Raw genomic sequence first — 23,146 nt, forward strand, 5'->3', positions numbered from 1 at the left:
AACAAACTTCGTGGTTTACTGCGATGCATCCAGACAAGGTCTGGGGTGTGTACTGATGCAGGCTGATCGGGTCATCGCTTATGTCTCCCATCAGTTAAAAGAATATAAACAATGATACCCAACACATGATTTAGAACTTTTTAGAACTTGTCGCGGTAGTTTTTGCTTTGAAGATTTGGCAGCATTACCTCTACAGAGAAAAGTGTTAGATTTATACCGACCATAAGAGCCTCAATTATTTCTTTACCTAGAAAGATTTGAGTATGAGGTAGAGGCGTTGGTTGGAGTTGGTTAAGGATTACGACTGTAAAATCCTTTACCATCTTGGGAAACTTAATGTGGTGGCTGATGCCCTGAGCAGGAAGGGTCCCAGGTTGGTAACTAGTATGATTAAGATTTCACCTCAGCTAGTAGATGACATGGCCAGATCATGCATTGAGTTTGTTGTAGGAAAACTTCATAATTTGACATTGCAATCTGATCTGTTAGACAGGATTAAAGCTGCCCAAATAACTAATTCAGAACTGGTGAAGATCCAAGAAGAGGTTTTAGCTGGTCAAGCTAAAGATTTTTAGGTGTCAGATATTAGGATGCTGTTGTATAAGACCGGAGTTTGTGTTCCAGGTAGTGCGGAACTTAGGAATGAGATTCTTGAGGAAGCTCATACCACTCCATATTCACTGCATCCTGGCACTACCAAGATGTAACAAGATCTAAGACCCTACTACTGGTGGTGCGGGATAAAGAAAGATGTGGTAGAATTTGTATCACGGTGCTTAACTTGTCAACAAATTAAGGCTAAACATTAGAGACCTTGGGATTGTTGCAGCCACTGACACTTCCTGAGTGGAAGTGAAAGGATGTCACTATGGATTTCGTGGTTGGGTTACCTAGAACCACATGAATGTATGATTCTATTTGGGAAGTGGTAGATCGATTTATAAAATCTACACATTTTTTACCGGTGAAAATAACATTTACAGTGAACCAGTATGCAGAGCTATACGTGAAAGAAATAGTAAGATTACATGGGGCTCCGAAGTCCATTATATCGAATAGAGATCTGAAGTTCACCTTAAAATTTTTTGCAGAGTCTCCAGCGGGCCATGGGTACCAAACTGAAGTTCAATACATCTTTCCATCCTCAGATTGATACACAGTCTGAAAGGACAATCCAGATACTAAAAGATATGCTACGTGCCAGTGTATTAGACTTTGAAGGCTCTTAGAGCAAGTACCTGTTGGGTTTAGTGCCCTAAATAAAACTCATTTCAATATAATCAGATTTACTAATTAATAAAGATCAGAAATTACATTTTATGTTGCATGGTTTACATGATTTATTTCATGATTATAAATTCTATTAGGTCCAGAACATATGTATATGTTCATGAATATAGTGTTATCAGCACAGTGGAATATAATCATGTTTTCTTACTGGGCTTTATAAGCTCACCCCCTATTTTCTCCCATTCAAGGAACTCAGTTTGATGCTAGTGGATGAGGATGGTACCGTTGGGAAAGGAAGTCGTTATTAGTTTAGTCTTATTCTACTCTTTAATCTTCTAATGAAACTGATTTTGTATTTAAGCTGAAATGGATGGTCTGGATGACTTAAATTAACTATGTACTAGTTAGAAATGAGGAATGATGGATGCTATGTATTATTTTGGTATTTTATTGACTTATTAAATCTATCCATTTGGTGATTACATAACTGTGGGGATATTATTTTTCTTTTATATTAATGAGTGGTCCTGATTTTGTTACTAATATTTTCTTATTAATATAGGAGTTAATCCACTACTTTTAAGTTAGTATTTTGTGATATAAATTAAAGGATCATTTATAAGCTTTATCTTCCTACAAGGGTCAAAGTGTGACCTTTGACCACCCAAGTTATGGATATTACATATCTGCCACGGCCTAGGGCTCGGGTCGTGACAGAAAAATGGTATCAGAGCAATGGGTTTAATTACCTCGGAGTGTGTCACCAAATAGTTTAGATTTATTTTAAATAATAATAGCAATAAGTATCTTAGTATTTATATGTATAAGACATATTTATATTATTAGCATCCAATCCTTGCTATCTGATTAGCTTTTGGTTCTCAGACGTAAGAAAATGCCTCCGAAAGGAAGGAAGATAAGAAGAACGGTTAGAGAAGATGCCCCTCAAGCTAATGTCCAACCTCCACAAGCTGAATTCCCTATGAACGCCCTTCTCGAAGCCTTAAGAGCAGTTCCTGCTTAATAGATGGATCCTGCCGCTCAACAGAGTCATCATTTTCAAGTATTTCATCGGATCCAGGTGCCTGAGTTTGAGGGTGGACAAGATCCCATCGTAGCTGAAAGGTGGTTGAGGCAGATAAAGAAAAATTTCAACGCAATAGGAACACCTGATGAATATCAAGTTACTTTTGCTGTGTCCAAGTTAGAGGGTGGTGCAGCAGATTGGTGGGAGACCTTGTCTAGGACAATGGAAACTGATGGGATGACTTGGCGAGATTTTGAGGAAGTTTTTAGGGAACAATATTTTAGTCCATCTCACAGGAGGGCTCTTATTGGAGTATTTGATGGTCTAAGACAAGGGGATATGACTGTGAATGAATTTTACATGAAGTTTGTAGAGCTATCCTCTTATGCATATCCTGGTGTTGTTGATCAACCCTTGGTGATTGAACAGTTCATGCGTCGTTTGAGACCCGCGATACGTGGTCCTATAGCCCCTTTGACCTTTAACAACTTGACTGAGTGTGTGACAGCAGCCTTGCGAACTGAGGCTCATGTAGAGGGGAATGAGAAGAAGAACACAAGCAGAGGAAGAGGAAATGACTAAAAGATGACCAAGAAGAATCAAGGACAGTGGTCCCAAGGACAACAATTTAGTGGGGGTAGCATTTGTAGTGGTTCATCTGGAAAGACTCGTAGTGGACCATACGGGTGTTTCAGTTGTGGTCAACAAGGTCATAAGAAGAAAGATTGCCCACAACGACAACAAAGATTTCAAACATCTCATGGAGGACCCATAGGGAGCTATGTAGAGTCTACTCCTTTTCATGGACAGCCCAGGACAAACCAGTCCCAGTCTTCATCCTATGGTTTCACACCCCAATCGGGCCAGCAGTCTCAATATTTACATCAGTTCAGGCCACAAGGTTCAGGGTTCAACATGGGGTACTCACAAGGTTTCCAAACTCCTGCTCCTAGTGGGAGTCAAAGAGGGTACAATTAAGGTGGGGGGTCTGGTGCAAGTACAAGCTATCCTAGTCAGGGAAAGGGAAAGGCAAAAGCAAAGTCGTCTGCTCAAGCCTACGCTCTTGGGGTTGATGATGCACAGGGTGGTGTTGACCAGGGAGTTGTTGATGGTATGGTTCTTATCTCACACTCTTGGGCTCATGTGTTATTTGATACTGGTGCATCACATTCCTTTATGTAGGCCAGTTTGTATTGCGTTTGAGAGACACAAGTTGTCTGGAAACCTATTAGTGTTGCCTATGGGGCAATTTGATGTAATTCTCGGTATGGATTGGTTGTCTAAATACCAAGCTATTGTGGATTGTTCACGTAAAAGAGTGACTCTTTTAACCCCTAGTGGTGATTTCATTGTTTATCGAGCCAACATGAGTGCAGTGAGACAAAATCCTATCTTAAAGGCATGTTTAGGTGGAAAGAGAAACTTATAGTGTTATGGGAATCTGTTTGCAATCGATGATGAGTCTAGGAATTTAGACCAGTTCCCTTGGATATCAGTGGTTAGTGGTTTTGCGGATGTGTTTCCAGAGGATTTACCAGGGTTACCACCTGATAGGGAGATCAAGTTTTGCATTGATTTGATTCCCAAAGCTCAACCAGTTTCTATTGTGCCTTATCACATGGAACCTGCAGAGTTGGCTGAATTAAAAAAACAATTAGGGGAGTTAATGGATAAGGGTTACATCAAACATATTACTTCTCCATGGGGAGCTCCAGTCTTATTCGCCAAGAAAGCTGATGGGACTTTGCGACTTTGTGTCGACTATAGAAAGCTGAATCAGATGACAATTAAAAACAAATATCCTCTACCAAGGATTGATGAACTATTTGATCAACTTGGTGGTTCAAAGTTCTTTTCAAAGATTGATTTGAGGTCAGGCTACCATCAATTGAGAATTAGGGAAGAAGATATCCCTAAGACTGCTTTCAGGACACGGTATGGACAATTTGAGTTTTTGGTAATGCCATTTGGGTTAACGAATGCACCTGCTGCATTTATGGATCTTATGAATAGAGTCTTTAGACCTTTCTTGGATAAGTTTGTGGTGGTATTCATTGATGATATCTTGGTATATTCTAAGACACGTGAGGATCATGCTGAACACTTGACAATAGTATTACATACATTGAGAGATCATCAATTATACACTAAGAAAGAGAAGTGTGAATTTTGGATGACTGAAGTCAAGTTCTTGGGCCATGTACACTACTAGAAAATTGGGTTTTAGTGATACACCTTGAGTAACTCTAAAACTATATAGTGACACTTCAACGCGCGTCACTAATGAGGGTGACTGGAAAGACAGTTTTTAGTGACACTTCAAATGTGTCACTGAACACTTTTACATTCATTTTTTGCGCGTCACTATAGGCGTATAAAGTCAGATTTTGTCAGACTGAAAAAGTAACAGCCACACACATGAAGTGTCACTATATCCTTTTTTTTTATTAATATTTTGAGAGATATAGTGACACAAAAAGTGCCACTATACTTATTTATTTATTTTAATAATTTTTTTAATATAGGGTTTTATTTTTTTATTTTTAAAAATATTTATTTATTTATATATTTTTATTGTACTGATATTAATATTTTTTTTTCTTTGCTTATTTCTGTTATTGGGGAAAAATTTCAAAACAACCAAATAAAAATTCCAAATTCCAAATTAATTATTTTAAGGTATAAGCATCAATTTCATTCATCATAAATAAAAAATTCAATAAAATTTCAGAGATAAACAAATACAATACAAATTAAAGATCTAGCTAATCCCATAAAAATTAACATATATGAACACAAAATAAAAAACTAACCTTAAAAAATAATTTAAAAAACAAAATCCAAGGGAAAACAACAAACTCAAAACCATTTCCTATATCAGTTTTTGATCCTCCTCACGTGCGCTCAAACCCTGAAAGTTTCTCAATCCAATCTTGAAGTCACCTGAGAAAGAAAAAACCATTAGATCTAAGACTAAAAGTTAGAGTGGGAGATGAGCAGGAGACAGAGAGGGAGATCAGGAGAGAGAAATATTGGAGAAATGGTGGACTGCTTGGCTATGCTTGTAGACTGAGGAGGGGTTGGGCACGCGAGGAGGATCGATGACAACGACGGTGGAGCTGCAATCGACGATGAGGGGTGGAGTTGGAGCTTCGGTTATGGCGAACGGACAGAGGTTGACGCGCCGCTCAGGAAAAGGAGAAGGGTGAATCTGGTGGTTGAAAGAAATTTATTTTAGGGAGAGAAAGAGGCGAGAAAGAGAGATAGCTGTGAAAAAAATTACGGTTTTTTTGTTGCAATTTGAATGAAAAGGAGAGAGAGTCAAGGTGTATATACACGCATATGGGACCTGTTTTTCATTTTTCATTTTTTTTTTTTAATTTTTTTTATTAATTCAGCATTAACTTTGTCTCAAAAAAAATATTTTTCTAAAGCACTGTGCTTAATTTATTACCATAAATAATTAATTAAATTTATAATTATGATATAGTGACGCGCTAAACACATTGGGATACATTTATCTAGTCATACCTGGCGCGTCACTATATGTTAATTATTTTTTTTAAAAAAATAATAGAAATTATGGAAATTACTTTTTAATGACACTTCATATTTTTAGTGACACGAATTGTATGACACTAACATTGAATTTTAGAGTCTTTTTGTGTTTCACTAAAGCTCACCCTTAACTCTTTAGTGACCCGCACATTTGTGCGTGTCACTAAAGTGTGTCAATAAAAGGTAAGTTTGTAGTAGTGATAATTTCTCAAGATGGTATCACCGTTGATCCTGCAAAGATAGACTCTATTCTACAGTGGGAAAGACCAAAGGATGTCACTAAGTTCGAAGTTTTCTTGTGTTGGCAGGCTACTATCGTCGCTTTGTGGAGAATTTCTCTCGAATTGCTATGCCTTTGACAAAGTTAACAAGAAAAGAAGTAAAGTTTATATGGGATGATAGTTGTGAAGAAGCTTTTAGAGAATTGAAGGAAAGATTAACTTCGGCGCCTGTTCTCACTGTTCCTAATAGTGAGGAACCATATGTGGTATTCACTGATGCTTCAGGTACTGGATTAGGAGGTGTCCTCATGCAAAATGGCAAGGTAGTTGCCTATGCTTCTCGATAATTGAAACCACTTGAGAAGAATTACCCTACGTATGACCTAGAACTTGCTGCGGTAATCTTTGTCTTGAAAATTTAGAGATGTTATTTATATGGCGTAAAGTTAGAGTTATACTCAGATCATAAGAGCTTGAAGTATCTTTTTACTCAAAGGGACTTGAACTTGAGGCAAAGAAGATGGGTTGAGTATATGGAGGACTATGATTTTACTTTGCAGTACCATCCTGGGAAAGCTAATGTAGTAGCTGATGCACTAAGTAGAAAGCCTCATGGTACTTTGGCATGTTTGGCTCTTGAGGACTGGAAAAGGACAATCACAATGGGTGATTATGACTTGCAATACTATGAAGGGGACGAAGTAGCTTGTATCTCTAACATAGTGGCTACACCAGTGCTACTTCAACAAGTTAAGCAACGTTAGTGGCAAGATGAAAAGCTAAGACTTATTTGGAACCGAATCCAGGATGGTGAGCAACTAGACGGCTGGACAGTTAATGGTGAAGGGTATCTATACCATATGGGAAGGCTAGTTGTTGCAGATATCCCTGATCTTAGGGAGACCATTTTGATTGAGGTCCATAGATCCAAATTTGCTGTACATCCTGGAAGTACGAAGATGTACCAAGATTTAAAGAGACAATATTGGTGGGAATGTATGAAAAGAGATGTGGCCAGCTTTGTAGCTAAGTGTATAGTATGTCAACAAGTGAAGGCTGAGCATCAGAGACCCTCAGGTTTACTTCAACCTTTGCCTATACCAGAATGGAAGTGGGACAAGATTACAATGGACTTTGTTACTGGGTTGCCATTGACACCTTTGAAGCATGACGTTGTTTGGGTGATTGTTGATCGTTTGACTAAGTCTTCTCATTTTATTCCAATCAGGAAGGATTACAAGCTTACCAGGCTAGCTCGACTTTACGTAGACAATATAGTTCGACTACATGGAGTGCCTTTAAGCATTGTTTCTGATAAAGGTTTTGGAAGGCCTTGCAACAAACCTTAGGGACTGAACTTCACTTGAGTAATGCCCATCATCCACAAACAGATGCACAGTCTGAGAGGACCATACAGACTTTGGAAGACATGCTTCGCTCTTGTGTTTTGGATTTTGGAGTTAGTTGGGGAGAACACTTGTCACTCGTGGAATTCACATACAACAATAGCTACCAAGCCAGTATAGGTATGGCTCCTTATGAGGCCTTATATGGGAGACCATGCAGATTGCCATTGTGTTGGGCAGAACCTGATGAGCATGTCCCTATTGGACCCCAGATTATCACTAGTACCACTGAAAAGATTAAGGGAATCCAAGAAAGACTTAAGGTTGTTCAGAGTTGTCAGAAAAGCTATGCCGATCTCCATCGACGGGAAGTTGAGTTTGATGTTGGTGATTATGTCTTTTTGAAAGTTACTCCAATGCGTGGTGTAATGAGATTTGGAGTGAAGGGTAAGCTAGCCCCGAGGTATATTGGACCTTTTGAGGTTATCGAGAGGATTGGGGAGGTCGCTTACCGATTAAACTTACCAGGACAGTTAGGACATGTTCATAATGTGTTCCATGTGTCTATGTTGAGGAAGTATACTCCAGATCCGTCACATGTTATTGAGTATGAGGCTATCCCTCTTCAGGAGGATGTGACTTATGAAGAACAGTCTGCTAAAATCTTGGCGAGAGAGTTAAAAGTGTTAAGGAATAAAGAGATTCCAGTAGTCAAGGTCTTATGGAATAACCACACGGAAGACGAGGCTACTTGGGAGTTAGAGTCTGAGATGTATATGAAGTATCCTCACTTGTTTAATTATCAACTTGAGGTTGTACTTTAAAATTTTGGGACAAAATTTCTTTAAGGAGGGGAGAATGTAAAGACTCGGTTTTGACCGAGTCAAATGTATATATATATATAAAATAATAATTAAATAATAATATATATATGTGTAAATAAAAAGATTTAATATATACAATAATAGACCCTTCGTCCCCCTCTCTCTCTACCTATCTCTCTTTCTCTTTCTCTCTCTTCAAAGCTTCAAAGAAAACCCACGAAGCTCCATCACCACCTCACTCCGGCGACCAACCTCCAGCCGTCGCCCGACCCCACGCGCCGGACAAATCGCAAGCCCAAGTGCCGGCGACCTCACCCCCCAAGCGGCGCCGCTTCTCTCGGCGTCGTTAGCTTGGAATCGCAAGTCATAGTTTGGGAGTTCAAACTTTGAACGGATTTTTCGGTCACCTCCGGCGTCCGTTTGACAAATCGTCTTCACCACTAAACTCAGCTCGCCGAGGAGAACAACATACACTAAACCATTTTTTTCGATTTGCTACTTTTTCCTGTGACATTTTTGTGGCTTCGCCCCTTTCCGGAGACTTTCCGGTGACATCGTGTACCGTTTTGACAAACGATTGGCATGGGTGTGATCTACTCGTCGAGGTGGTCATTTTGATATACACTACCCCTATTTTTGGCGACGTTTCCGGTACACCGATTTTTAATGTGCACCGCTTAGGTGAGGTTTCGGAACCCTAAATTTTAAATATAGTCATATTATATGTCGTTGGACTCGGTTTTGAATGTAGAATGCGATAATCATAATTATTTAACCATTTGGTGGTATAGGTGAGAGTAATATGTAAGATTGGACTAAACAATTAGAGCTCGGGACTTAAGAGCTTAAGATCGTCTTTTGGAAAAAGTTTAACGACTGGGGAGAGGTAGGGACTCAACTTGATTATTGGACTTGATTTTTATATGTGTTGTATAACATTGGACATATTCCAATTTTTTATGATTTACAAATTGTTTGAAAAATTGAAAACTTAATCTGCATATTTTTCTGGACTGTTCTGGGGCACTGAGTGCCAAATATATTTTGTGTAAAAATATTTATGCAGGTTATGATTTTTGAGTTTATTCAAAATACAGTTGTTATGCTGCCGAATTTTCTAGAAAATAAAAAGGAATATGTTCTTTGTTATGCTTATTATTTGCCTGCCTTGGTTATACTGATGAGAGCCATGTTGGTCATGTTCAGTGCATATTGTTGTTTTACGACCTAGTCTCTGTGTCATCATAGGTAGATCAGGTGTGCACTCACCTGTAGGTGAAAGACCTAGAATCTGTACAGGGAGTGAATTGAATCTGAGCCCCGGTATTTATGGTGGATATCAGATGCGACTACCCGGTTTCACTACAACATTTAACACTAATAGCGGCGGACCTCTCCGCCGCTATTAGTATCAATTGTGGCCGCTAAAGGGTAATAGCGGCGGACCTCGGCCGCTATTGGTCCGCCGCTATTGCTTGGCCGCTATTACTAGTATTAGCGGCCAAAAACATGGTTCGCCGCTAATAATATTAATAGCGGCGGAGCACCCGCCGCTATTGCCCTTTGTCAGTTTCGTGTTTCGAGACTGACAAAGGGCAATAGCGGCGGGGTCCCGCCGCTATTGCTCCGCCGCTAATACCCATTAAAATAAAAAAAAAATAAAAAATTTTTATAAATAATAAATATATATTAAAGTTATATATAAATAAATAATTAATTATTTATACGAATATTTAATAAATAAATCTAATTAATATAATTAGAACAATTTAATAAAATTTATTAATAATTTAAAATTGTCTCCAAAGTAATTAACTTTAACATATTAATACTAATAAAATATTGTCTCAAAATTAAACTAAATTATTACAAAACATAAATAAATTATTCATTAACATCTTCATTCAGGTCTCTAATTATGAAGTCTTGATCTGGATTATTTTCGGTACGAGTCCCCGAAGCCCGTGGCGGAGAAGGCACATACGCTTGGTCTGATGATAAACCCAGCGTTAAATTACCGAGCTCAGCTTGGTTGAAAATGGGAGTTGAAAAAAATTGGTTCTCCTGCGATGAACTCCCAAATAATCCAAAATCAGCAAAGTTTGAGCCGAGCGGAGGAGACTCTGACGGTGTACGGTATAAGAACTGATTTCCCATTGGCGGAGCAGACTGTTATTCTTCTTGAGGAAACTGCTGAGGAAAAGATTGGGGTTGCTGCTGCAAAAAATTTTCAAATTGCTGCTGTGACTGGAATTGTTGTTGCGAGGAAGGCTGAAATTGTGGTTGCGAAGGAGGTTGTTGTTGCTGTTCCGGAGGAGCGGCATGACTCTGAGAAGACGAACCACCAGGCGACTGCGACTGACTATACGTTTGAATGAAATTGTCAAAGCGTGGGTTAAATATTTGGGCACGTTGTTCAGGCGTCAAATTACCCCCCCAAGTGGCACGCATAGCTGAAAATATATCTGCCACAGTGCTCATCATTTCAGTAGTTGGTTGGGGAGGCGGCACCGTTGATTGAGTTTGAGGGATTGGTTTCTTTCCTTTGCCCTTGAGCCTTTTACCCACGCCTCTTTGATAGTCAGATCTTTGGCCTAGGACTGTTTCCATAACGTCAAACTGATAACCAGTATCAGATTCAGATTCAGTCCCAGTATCGCTCTGGGATTGTCGTTCCAGTCGCTTCCTATCAAGCTCCTTGATCAGTTCCTCCTATTTAAATTAAAATTATTAGAATATGTAATCAATATAAAATATAAATTTTAATAATAAATCATTTTAATCACTTACATAATCTTTTGCAGCTAATTCATTAACGAAAGTTCCAGACGGTTTTTTCACATGGATCTCCTTCCATGCTTCAACTACATGCTCTCCAGGAGGACCCCCTATACAAATATACACAATTAAATTAGTTTATTATAAGAAAAAAATATTATTAACTATTAAAGAATTTTTTTTATGAAACATTTAACAATTAAAGAATTAATACATACCATTCCGTGGCGAATGGACGCCAACGATTTTGTGCCTTGCGTTGTTGGATATTTCATTAGTTGCCGATTCGATTTATTTTTAGTTGAACGATTCAAAAATGCCTCGCTAACGAACAATTCGCAAACCGGTTTCCAAGTCTCGGTATTCAAGTAGTCAGGGGGGAATTTGAGAACTGTGTCCCAATCTTCTGGTTTTTTGTAATGTTGTTTGAAATGCTTGTGTCTGAGTGTCTTTCGCTCACTATACCGCTCCGCCATCACCGAATATAAAGTCCCCATAAGTAGGTCTCGATGGGGATTCCCATCGATATCAAAGTAGTACTATGTGATAAAAGTAATTTAAAGTTATGTTAATTTATAAATGAGGACATAAAATTATTACAACTTTTAATAATTCAAAATCACTCACTCTAATTCGATTGAGCACTTGATCCTTGTATTGTTGGGGTACATCAGAAAAATTAAGATGACCACCCGGGCACAACATGCTTACTTGTTGGCCAAGAAATCGAACATAATTGCTTGCTTCAGCGCCAACAACTTTGCCTGTTTCCAGATCTACCTCCACCGGTAAGGGCTTACCAGCATCTCTCCTTTTTTTTCGAGATTAGCGTTTGCGGCAACCCCACGACCCTTTCTGACCGGAGGTGGAACTATATATATTCGAGGGAAAAATAATTTTATTAGTAAATCATACATTCACTATTTATATTCAGAACAATTGTAGATTTGAAAAAATATGAAAACCTGCTTCGCAAGACGACGGTACCCTAGAAGGATCAGGGGGATCCCTGCCATCACCATCCCCACCGTGGTATGACGCTAACGTAGCTGACATTTTACTTTAATTTGAAGACGGAAAAAAACGTAAGAATTCACAAATGTGAAACACATAATTGAAATATAAGTATTTAAAATGTTAATACGAAAGAAATTAAATATTCCTTTAATTGTAAAAAATTTTAGTAACAAATGTTTACAAAATAAAAGTTACACTGAAGAATCACTATCATTTCCATCATTCACTAAGTTTACATTTTCATCCTCTACATGTTCAACTAGTAAATCATCTACTTCTTCAGCAACATAATTCTCATCCAGTTCATTATTCTCTATCTCAGAATCCACTAACTGATCGGACGATTCAACAATTACTGGAGGTTCATTCGATTGCATAATCAACTCTCCAAGATCAACCGTCAACACAAAATTGGCAGAGTTAGAATCACTAACAATATCTACATCAGTCTCATCTTTGTTGTCAGTAATGTCCCAAATTTGTCGATGGCTAATATCTTCAACAACCTTCCAATCGCGACCTCTGAGTGGATCTTCAAGATAGAAAACTTGCTTCGCCTGGTTGGCAAGGATGTACGGTTCATCTTGATACCAATGTCCACGAGTATTTATACTAGTTATATTATTTTCAGTGATTGTCTTCTTTCTTAATGGATTAGTGTTATACCATTTACATTCAAACAATGACACTGTATATGCACCAGTATAAGATATAGTGATTACATCTTCAAGTGTGCCGTAATAATTAAACCCTTCAGTTCCAGCAACAGTAACACCACTATTTTGTGTCTTCCGCTTTTGGTCTCGCTTTGATGCAATAAACCGAACACCATTCACTACACAACCTTCGTAAAATGTTGCTAAGTAATCAGACCCGGAAGCGAGAGCGAGTAACTCATCACCATTTTGTAAAGTTCCAAGCTTGTGCAGCTCATATATCTAAATACATAAAATGTTTTAATATGAGAGGAATATAAATGATTGAATTAAAACTTAACAATTTTGTCGTTATACCTTCTTGTGAAACCACGGACGGAAAGTTTGCCTATGCAAGGCATCGTGATTACCATTAGGATTTTCATGCTTGATCTTGTCCAAATGTTCACTGTGAAGTATGATAATGTCAAGATACGATAGAGGGAGATAGAAAATAAAAACTAAAAATTTAATAAAATAATTTATAAAAATGTAACAAACTTACTCTAAGTAAGCTTGGATTTCAGGAGAATTTTGAAGAATGTACCACTCAGCTTTTTCACGACTGGTATGATCAAGAGGCTTGATAAGTCCGCTAGTTAAAGGACGAGATTGAGAATTAAAAACTGAGAGATAGCGACAAACAGAAGGCGCATCTTCATTTCGATCAAGCCGATTAAATCTTGTTTCACACCCTTTAAAGTACATTGAACAAAAGGTTACTGCCTCATCAGCAACATAACCTTCTGCAATTGACCCTTCAGGACGTGCCTTATTTCCCACATAATTCTTCAATTTTTTCATGTACCTTTCAAAAGGATACATCCATCTCATAAAGACCGGCCACCCAATATCGCTTCTTCAGGCAAATGCAATACCAAGTGTATCATTATGTCAAAAAAAGCTGGAGGAAAAATCAATTCCATCTTGCACAATAACAGAATTAAATTATTTTGAGCATCCTCCATATCTTTTACATTTAGAGTTCTAGAGCATAACTGTCGAAAAAAATTACACAGCTGAGTAATAGTTGTTGCAGTGTCACGAGGTAGAAATTTACGGACACCAACCGCTAGTACTCGCTGCATAATGACATGACAATCGTGGGATTTTAACCCAATAATGTTAGACTCATCTGGAGAAACTTTGCTCTTTAAATTTGAACAGAAGCCATCGGGAAACTTTATTCCTTTAACAAACTGACAAAAAAGTTGTCTTTTCTCACGAGTCAAAACATAAGGAGCATGCGGTTTCATTAGCCTCCCATTCCCATCTTCATAAATCCACAACGATTCCCTAATACCCATCTTCTTTAAATCATGGCGCGCATTGGTTGTGTCCTTTGATTTATCATTATCCAAGATGGTTCCTAGGAGACTATCACACACATTCTTCTCAACATGCATGACATCAATGTTGTGTTTTAAAATATTCGTGCTCCAATACTCCAACTCGTAGAAAATACTTTTTTTCCTCCAATTACAATTTTCTGCAACTCTTCTACGTTTCACGCCCCCAAAATTTTCATGATGTCCGGGAATTTGGGGTTCGAGAGCATTAACTTGTGATAATATTTCTTCACAAGTAAATCGTCTTGGAGAAGGTCTTCTTTCAGCTTTACCATCAAATCGAGTATCCCTTCTCATTGCATGGTTACTTGGCAAGAACCTTCGATGACCAACATATGATGTCTTCCCGATCACTCGAATGGACGTCGTGTCTTCATTACAAGTAGGGCAAGCTTTATAACCTTGACCACTCCACCCAGACAAGCTACTACGAGCGGGAAAATCATTCACCGTCCACAAAAGCGCAAAGACGCATGGTGAACATTGAGTTGGTCGAACTATCTCTCGTTGCTACCCCATTATTCCACAACTCCTTTAATTCATCCACCAAAGGTCTTAAAAATATATCCATGTCTTTACCTGGAGATTTTGCACCAGGAATTAGGGTAGAGAGCAAAAAATAATTATCTTTCATACATAACCAAGGTGGTAGATTATAGTTAGCCAACACCACTGGCCACATGCTGTATGCAAGACTCATGTTGCCAAATGGATTAAATCCATCCGCAGCTAACCCAAGTCGAACATTTCTTGGGTCCCTTGCAAACTCGGGATGTTTTGCATCAAAGTCTTTCCAAGCTAAACCATCGACCGGGTGTCGCAACACCCCATCATCTTTTGATTTTCCAGTATGATGCCATATCATGCTTTTCGCTGTAATCCTCGAACTATATAATCTTTTAAGTCGAGGTGTCAATGGAAAGTATCGCATGACTTTGCAAGGAACTTTTTTTCTTTTCCCGTTTTCGGAAGTAACCCAACGACTAGTTCCGCAAACTGGACAAGCCTCCTTGGATGCATTCTCCTTATAAAATAAGCAGCAATTATACAAACAGACATCGATATTATCATAACCCAAGCCTAATTTCTTCAATCTCTTTTTTGCCTCGTAGTAAGTTGATGGAATATTATTTTCCTTCGGAAACGCAAACTTTAAAAGCTTCAATAATTCTTCAAAGATGTTATTAGGAATTTTTCCCCTAACTTTTAAATGCAATAGCTTTGCTAAAAATTTAAGAGATGAAATCCAATCACAACCGGGATACAATTCAGCTTCAATTTCCTCAAATAAGTCATCAAATTGTGGGTTTGTGGTTGGTTGTTCATCTTCTCCTTGTGGTTCCTCAGTTGTCGAAGGAAAGAAGTCTTCTAAAATAGGAATCATTTCATCCTCTGATTCAACAAAGAATCGCTACATCAACGACGGCATCCTCAGGCTCCCCGTGATAAATCCACTTATCATATCCTTGCATAAAACCTCGATCAAATACGTGTGCTCTAACCCTATCTATTTTTTCAAACCTACTATTTATACATCTCACACAAGGACATCGTATTCGTCCATCACAATCCTTATGTTCTGATGCCATTGCTAAAAAGGCTTGTAGACCATTCCAAAATTCATGGCAACCACGATTTCTGATTTTGGTCCAAGACTTATCGATTGTCGCCATCTACAATTTCGACGACAAATGAAGTATTAAATATTTAAATTTTTGTAAAGTCTTATGAAATTTTATGAGTACAAATTTTATGATATTTTTTAAATATAATTATAAATATGAATTATTATTGTTCTTTATTATTAATTTTTGAATTTTTGTAAAGTCATATGAAATTTTATGAGTACAAATTTTATGATATATTTTTAAATATAATTATAATTATAAATTTTAAATTTTTGTGTTATTTTTATTATTCATAAAAAAATTAATTTATTTTTTAAATATAATTATAAATATGAATTATTATTGTTCTTTATTATTAATTTTTAAATTTTTGTAAAATCTTATGAAATTTTATGAATACAAATTTTATGATATATTTTTAAATATAATTATAAATATGAATTATTATTGTTCTTTATTATTAATTTTTGAATTTTTGTAAAGTCTTATGAAATTTTATGAATACAAATTTTATGTTATATTTTTAAATATAATTATAATTTTAAATTTTAAATTTTTGTGTTATTTTTATTATTCATAAAAAAATTAATTTATTTTTTAAATTTAAATAAATATAAAATAATTAAATTTTAAATGAATTATTATTTTTTGAAACTTAAAATTAATTATCAAAATTTAAACTAACTATATTATAAAAAAAATTCATTTTACATATTACACTATAAAAATTCATTAAATTACTAAATTTTAAATTTTTAATTTTTAAATTTTTGAATTATTTTTCATTTATATAAAAATAAATTTATTTTTTAAATTAAAATAAATATAAAATAATTAATTTTTACCACCTTAAAAATACATAAAATTCCATTAACATATTTTTTCTTAAAAACTTACATAAAAATTTGATAATTTAATTACAATTATTATTAAAATGAAAAAAATTATTTTTATTTAACTTTTTAATTTTTAATATTCAAATTTTTATGTAATATTATACTTTTTTTAATTTTTTTCATTATTTTTATTTTTCTTTATTTAAAAAATAATAAGTTACAAAACTTAACACCTAAAAATTTTAGGCTAAAATTATACCAAATAATTTTTTAACTATCCTAAAAATTTCAGGCTAAAATTATACCAAATAAATTAAATCAAATAAAAATTACAATATAACAACAAAAATAACAAAAATATATACTTTCAATTCCAACAAATAAATTAAAAAAGTAAAAAAAATTACAACAATAAAATAAATATATAAATTTTACAAAATATATTTATTTAGTATATACACTCACTAAAATTATATATATTAAATTTACATATATATAAACATAAAAAATATATATATTATATATAATATATAAAAAAAATACATTACATTTTAAAAATATATCTCATTAATATATATATACAGTGAAAATATATACTAATATAAAACATAAAAAATATATATATACAGTGAATATATATATAGACAAAAATATTTATATACAGTTAATATATAAATAAATAAAATAATAAATACCCAAATAAATTATATAAATACACAGAAAATATATATATCAATTAATATATATATATCAATTAATATATAATACAATATATATACACAGAAAACATAAAAAATATATATATACAGAAATATATATATATACAGAAATAAAATATATAATACAATATATATATACAAAAAAATAAAAAATTAATACCCAAATGATATATACATATACACATATTATTAATTATACACTCAAATACACAATATACATATACAGATCTATCACAAAAACAAAAAAAAATCCGATCTAAACATAAATATATACCCAGATTTTAAATCAAAGATATGCATACAAATACAAATCTAAAACTTAAAACTATATACAAATGTAAAATTTAAAAAGAAAAAACTTACTAAAAAGCCGGTTGTGCGTGGGGATGGTGCTGTTGGTGCGTCGGAGTGCGTCGGGATGGTGGTGCGCCGAGGTGGTGGTGCGCCGATCGGAGTGGGGCTGATGGGGTGGGGCTGATGGGGAAGGCTCGGTTTTGGGGGGGAAGAGGGGTTGAGGGGTTTTTAAATTTTGAAATGGAAAGAAAAGTTGGAGAAGTGGGGCTGATGGGGGTATTTATAATACCTGTAGCGGCGGACTATTAGCGGCGGGGGTCCGCCGCTAATAGTCTAAAATTAAAAAAAAAATAAAAAAATACTATTAGCGGCGGACCCCCGCCGCTAATAGTCCGCCGCTAATAGTTTGAAATGAATGAGCGGGAATTATCCCGCCCATTTATTAGCGGCGGAGTATTAGCGGCGGGCTCCGTCGCTAATACTAATAGCAGCGGACCAATAGCGGCGGGCCCGCCGCTACTAGTATTAGCGGCGGAGCAATTGCCGCGGACTGCCCGCCGCTAATACTCTTCAGAAAAAAAAAAAAAAATTCCCCCATTATTAGCGGCGGACCCCACTCTCCGCCGCTAATACCCCTGTCATTAGCGGCGGAGAGTGCCCGCCGCTAATAAGTCCGCCGCTAATAACATAAATTGTTGTAGTGTTTTGGATGTCGTTTTCTCTGATTGGTATTGAGAGCTAGGGGTCTAGTAGACGGTGTGATATGCATTTGACGTTTGATTTGTGATTATTTGTGGTCTCTCTATTTTATTTATACATATTGATAATGTTGATGGGATATTTTATTTTTGCAAAGCTAGCCATGCATGAATTTTATTAAACCGGGTCCTTTGATATTAGTTGTTTTCCTACTGGACTTTATAAGCTCACCCCCTATTTTTTCCCATTCCAGGAACTCAGTTTGATGCTAGTGGACGAGGATGGTACCGTTGGGAAAAGAAGTCGTTATTAGTTTAGCCTTATTCTACTCTTTAATCTTCTAATGAAACTGATTTTGTATTTAAGCTGAAATGGATGGTCAGGATGACTTAAATTAGCTATGTACTAGTTAGAAATGAGAAATGATGGATGCTAGGTATTATTTTGGTATTTTATTGACTTATTAAATCTATCCATTTGGTGATTACATAATTGTGGGGATATTGTTTTTCTTTTGTATTAATGAGTGGTCCTGATTTTGTTACTAATATTTTCTTATTAATATAAGAGTTAAGCCACTACTTTTAAGTTAGTATTTTGTGATATAAATTAAATGATCATTTATAAGCTTTATCTTTCTACAAGGGTCAAAGTGTGACCTTTGACCACCCAAGTTATAGATATTATATATCTGCCACGGTCAGTGGCGGAACCAGACAAAGACTCGTGGAGGGGCCAAATAGGAAGGTCAAGCCAATTGTATTTTTACCTTTTTTTTTAGAAAATAATAATAAAATTAGGCCATTTAAAAAATTTATAACCTTGAACTATTACAATGATCGTATCGTACCCCTTGAAATTTTTTCCGCTAAAATATGTCAATGTAGTTAATGTGTTATTGTCAGCGCCACATATTTAATTTAAAATTTTAAAAAATATTTTTTTATTAACTATAAATTATAGGATAAATACTATTTTAGACCCTCTACTTTGTAAAAATTATCAATTAGACCCTCTATTTTGTTAAATGACAAATTAGACCCTATATTTTCTAAAATGGTAAAAATAGGATCTTAAACTCAATTTTTAACAATTTTATTTTTTAATATAACTAACTTTAAGATAATTTATAACACGAACAGATACAGAAAATGTAACTAGATTTGTTATAACATCTTTAGATCAAATTATTATTAAGTTTTGTTTTGACAAAAAATCAATTCAGGGTCCCATTTGTACATTTTTCAAAAATACAGGGTCCATTTTGTCATTTAATAAAACATAGATTCCATTTAGTAACTTTTAGAAAATACAGGATCCAAAATGGTATCTAAATTATATGAATAAAAAGAAATTAATCTTAAATTTTCTTATTAATTATTGATAAGAAAAGAAATTTCTTAAATTTCAAATTATTTTTTATTTAAATTATACATGTGGCACTTATGTGACAATGACACACAAGTCTCATTACTATTTTATTAGCCACATTGGATTAAACTTATTAGAAGTCTTATATTTCAGCATTGTGACATAGTTCAAAGGGAATAGTAAATAAATTCAAAAGAGGATTTGATAATCGTATTAATTTGAGGGACAAATCCTACACATAGCCTTTAAATTAATATAAGAAATAGAATACACTTATACCACTCGTATATAATAATACACATCTATTTATGTACATTGAGGTAAACTAAACTAACTATATTTCTTTAATAACTAAATTTAATTTTTATAAATTATATATATTAAAAACAATTCCACAAAATATTAGGGGGGCCATGGCCACCCCATACCATAACATAGTTCCGCCACTGGCCACGGTCTAGGGCTCGGATCGTGACATTTGGCATAACAGGAACCAGAGTTCATATGGAATCATAGCACCTATACAATATATAGTCCATTGTAAAAAAGAATTAAGTCTGATGTAAAGCATAGACTTAATTTTATTTTGCCAAAAATAAAAAAATTACAAAGAAAGATAGTAAATGGGTGGATAGTCTGTAAAGAATTAATTAAATTTGTCATTGATGTAAAGGGATTGACCTATGGTGCCAAAGTTGTACAGATTTGAAGTTGAGCAATACAATTTTCTTTTCAATTCATGAAAACAAAAAGTAATAATTATATATATAAACATGTGCATCTTGAATATAATACTACGTATTCATATAAATACATGCATCATGCGTACATTGTACCTATACATATAAAAAAATGGGGAAGTCGTAAACTAGTTTAATAATATTTTTCCTATATAGCTAGTTTTTCTTTTCTAGCTGTCGAATGAACTAATTCCTTAATATAAAGACAAAAATGGAAGAAAAAAAAGCCAAACATTAAAAAAAAAAAAAAAGAACAGACTATTCACCGAATATGTTTAATAGACAATTAAAAATGAAGTAATTTATAGTAATGAATGAATTAACTGATAGACATTTATATATATAAACTGAAATGTATATGTTTAAGTATTAAGTGCGGAATTAATCAAACATATATACACTATGAATAAGGATCGAAATACCTCCAGCCATTGAATCTTGAGCTTCAAACCCACATAAGCTTTGATCTGCAAAGGAAATTGACTACCATGGGTAATCGGGCTTCCTCGCTCTCTCAACTCTCTTTAGATGGAATTTGCTGTTATGAACAGAATGAGTGAGGAGCTCGGGGACCGAGACCCTATATTTATAGGTGAGATACTCCATCGATTCGTGCCACATTAATTGTCGAATATTTTGACAATTAATTCAGAAATCAAATCGAGTAATGAATATAGAAATCGACCATATATAGAATATTACGTAATTGATTAAATCTGCATTCAATGAATATAAAATATTCATTTATCAGAATCAATAATATTATTTTATTTCCTTAATTAGAAATATTCTAATATTCTCCTACTTGGTCAGCATTTAAACTAAAACATTCAAATCCAAACGTTCCTCATTATATAATAAACATACGAATCATAGCGACATGTCCTCATTATAAGTCGAGTATTATCTTCCATGTATTACGATATGTTTATTATATAACAATGTACTTTATGTGGCAATGTACTTAAGTGAATAAACCCTAACCCTTATGTTTATTCAGGTCCTCTTACGATAATTTTCTCAGATGAAATTAAGGTGCACATAAATATGAGAATATATCGAAATTAGAGTTTCATTAAATAATTTTTGGTTGTACAAATAAAAAAACTGCATATGGGTTAACTGAATCCCATATTTACTTTATGATCCTTGAATTTGTGTTGCGGCATGCCTTTAGTCAAGGATCTATGCGATCACCCAATTCAGTTTGCGTGATTAATGACCACTTATCACGCCTTTTTATGGCTAAATACTTAATGTCGATATGCTAGCTTCGACCAGTACTCTTAGAGTTATTAGCCATAAATATTGTAGCTGAATTTATCGCAAAATTTTCTTAATGGCCTAATGAAACTGTAATTCTGAACTCTAGGCCTACTATGAAACTCTATAATACATCATACGAGATGTATCCTCAAAACAATAAATGAATCTGACTTCTATAGTGAAATAACAATCAAGATTCTCTACAATATAACTTACTGGTAATCTTAAGGACGTAATAAAATATTGATTTACGTTAATAAATACAACCAGTGAAGTATGTTAGAATCTAATTGGTTAACTATATTTCCAGATGGTCAATTCATCTTAAAATATGTATGAATATAATTTTTAGTATCTTAAAGATACCTCATCACTTTGTATGAAAAATAAAGTGGTCTTAACTTTAGTTATTCTGATACTACTTAACGATCCTGAAACAAATGTAATGCAAAGTCTTATTCGGACTCTTAGGCATACATTAGGCTTCTAAAATAGAAGCAAATGAATGTTCTTAATTTATTCTCACTCCAGATCATTTTTCAGATGCTGGTTCGAGTTGAATTTATCACACTTAAAGATAAAAGTTATATCAGATGAATAATACATAATTTTATTTAATCAGAGATGCTGTGGCTACTCTCTAATTAATTAAAAATATATATTATTTATATTCCTTATCTCAAAATAATAATTTGAGATATGAATTATTTCAACTTATATAGAAAACTTTTATCATCATTTGCAAGTAACATATTGTCTACGTATAAAACAAATATTACTCCCACTAACCTTCTGGTATATAATTATTTCCATAATTCTCTTTTCAAACCTAAAGGAAAAGATGATATAATACCAATTTGTGAGATGTTTGTTTTAATCTATAGGTAGACATCTTAAGCTTGCATATGTTCACCACTATTAGAGAAAAATCTTTATGGCAGCTGTATACCTTCTTCTCTAGTTCACTGTTTGGAATTGATTAATGAATTGAAACAAGCAACAAATGCCAAGATCTATAATAGAATCTTTTATAAAAACAAGTGAGAATGTAAATCTCATTTGTTATTGATTCTTAGTTCAAAATGAACTTCTTAGCAATGAATATTCTTTTATATCTTTATGTTTCTCAATGTTGCCTAATGAATATTATTGGTGAAAAAACCTATGCTTAATTAATGTTCTCCACCCCATTAGACAACTTTACTAAAGATAAACTTTATTGCTATTTAAGATATTCATTTCTTCATTCATGGCATATTGTACTACAACTTCAATTCTTTATCATTCTATAATTTAATTTGTGTCTCAAATTAATATTGTAGTTGAACTCTTATTGTACAAAATGTAATCACTAGAAAACATTGATCTTACTGTTCTAATAAGTCATCTTAAGGATGGACCAACAAACTCTTAAAAGAGCAAATGGTTCAATAACATGTTATTTTAGAAATTGTAAGCAATTACTAAATAACATAACTTATTAGAATTTTACCAATGACTTGTATATTATTAATGATTAGTTATGAATTCTCAATAACCATTAATCTT

General features: G+C 34.4%; 2 protein-coding genes across 2 annotated transcripts; both read right to left on the reverse strand.

The window, feature by feature from the left end:
- Nucleotides 1-10,378: 10,378 nt before the first annotated feature.
- LOC133036173 (uncharacterized) lies at nt 10,379-11,092 on the reverse strand. Its single transcript, XM_061112677.1, has 2 exons — nt 10,997-11,092; nt 10,379-10,918 (listed from the first exon to the last, which is right to left on the reverse strand). The coding sequence occupies exon 2, from the start codon at nt 10,814-10,816 to the stop codon at nt 10,379-10,381; it is 438 nt and encodes a 145-aa protein (XP_060968660.1). The 5' UTR covers nt 10,817-10,918; nt 10,997-11,092.
- Nucleotides 11,093-12,192: 1,100 nt separating this feature from the next.
- On the reverse strand, nt 12,193-14,342 carry LOC133036174 (uncharacterized). Its single transcript, XM_061112678.1, has 4 exons — nt 13,714-14,342; nt 13,202-13,555; nt 13,015-13,105; nt 12,193-12,939 (listed from the first exon to the last, which is right to left on the reverse strand). Exons 1-4 carry the CDS (start codon nt 14,340-14,342, stop codon nt 12,193-12,195), a joined length of 1,821 nt encoding a protein of 606 aa, XP_060968661.1.
- Nucleotides 14,343-23,146: the final 8,804 nt, after the last annotated feature.

The sequence above is a fragment of the Cannabis sativa genome, chromosome 3 (assembly GCF_029168945.1).
Source record: "Cannabis sativa cultivar Pink pepper isolate KNU-18-1 chromosome 3, ASM2916894v1, whole genome shotgun sequence".
Lineage (NCBI taxonomy): Eukaryota > Viridiplantae > Streptophyta > Magnoliopsida > Rosales > Cannabaceae > Cannabis > Cannabis sativa.